Here is a 1,271-nt window from a genome sequence, read left to right as displayed (position 1 = left end):
TCAAAAGTAGATGAGGAATTGAAGAAGAGTTGATATTAATTAGGAAGGTGCTTCTGATCCAATGCCAAAGAGCAATTGCAAAACGATATCTAAGGAAAAGGTGATTAGCATCCTCCCTGCTAGCATAGCACAAGTTGCAGATACAGGCCATTGCACAACCTCTTTTCATTAGATTATCATTTGTTGGCATCTTTTTGTGCATTAGTCTCCAAGTAATGAAAGACTTTGAGGGGGGATGGCTATGGACCAAATTAAGTTGCACCAATTCAGTTGGACGTGATGTTGAGCCAGAGCTTTATGAGCATCCTTTAGAGTTAGAGTTCCATTATCAGCATACTCTGTTAGCTCTAGCAATTTGATCAGTGATCTTTGGACAGAAGTTAGCCAGGAGAGTAGGTTTAGTCCATTTAGAGCCATTGGTGAAATCTGTCACAGTAGCATGAAGATCCTTATGCAGATCCTGAGGGATATTCAGCTGATGAAGGGATATTCAGCTGATCAACTATGGGTTGCCAAGCCAATTATCCTTCCAGAATTTTATACTCAGACCATTACCCACCACCCAGATGGAGTTCATGTTGTAGAGCTCCCAATTATCTCTAATTCCAGGCCAAATTGATGATTTGAAGTACCTCGATGAAGGAATAGAATTGCAACCAAACATGTTTATGTAGAATTCAGCCCACTCATGATTTGTAGTTCTCATATCCCAAGCAAGCTTTGTAAAGGATGCCTTGTTCATGAGCCTGACTGATTAAATACCAAGCCCCCTAGCTTTAGTAGGAGTGCAGACTTTAGCCCAAGCCACAGTTACCAACTTTTTCTTGTCTATGTCTCCAGAACAAAAAAAATTCCTTATACCTTTGTTAATTAGATTCAGAAGTTGGGAAGGCCATTTGTAGATATGGAAAGTATATACAAGCATGCTCTGAATAATGGACTTCACTAACTCCACCCTGCCCATAATGGAGAGACAAGCACCCTTCCAAGTGGTCAATTTGTTTAGAATTCTATCTGCAATAGGTTGAAGGTGGACTCTTCTTGGTTTACCTATAAAGAGAGGCACACCAAGATAGTTAAAAGGCAAACAACCAGGTGAAAAACCCAAGTAGGATGCTATATCAGCATTCTTTCGAGGAGAAGCCTTAGCAGTGTAAAATTTGCACTTGTATAAGTTAATTTGCTGGCTAGAAGCTTGAGAGTAATCCAAAATTAAATTCTTAAGGCAGAGAAACTCCTTCTTAACAACTTTTCAGAAAATAAGAATATCA

At 39.4% G+C, this 1,271-nt stretch overlaps 1 protein-coding gene across 1 annotated transcript; it reads right to left on the bottom strand.

Moving 5' to 3' along the window:
• Positions 1–337: 337 nt before the first annotated feature.
• On the bottom strand, positions 338–742 carry LOC109340309 (the record flags this gene model as incomplete). The annotated part of the gene is made up of 2 exons (XM_019577973.1): positions 560–742; positions 338–475 (listed from the first exon to the last, which is right to left on the bottom strand). Coding segments are annotated over exons 1-2 (321 nt in total), but the record flags the coding sequence as incomplete, so codon positions are not given.
• Between the last annotated feature and the right edge of the window lie 529 nt (positions 743–1,271).

The sequence above is a fragment of the Lupinus angustifolius genome, unplaced genomic scaffold (assembly GCF_001865875.1).
Source record: "Lupinus angustifolius cultivar Tanjil unplaced genomic scaffold, LupAngTanjil_v1.0 Scaffold_157_63, whole genome shotgun sequence".
NCBI lineage: Eukaryota > Viridiplantae > Streptophyta > Magnoliopsida > Fabales > Fabaceae > Lupinus > Lupinus angustifolius.
Note: the sequence above shows the minus strand (reverse complement) of the source record. Positions and strands in the feature narration are given on the sequence as shown.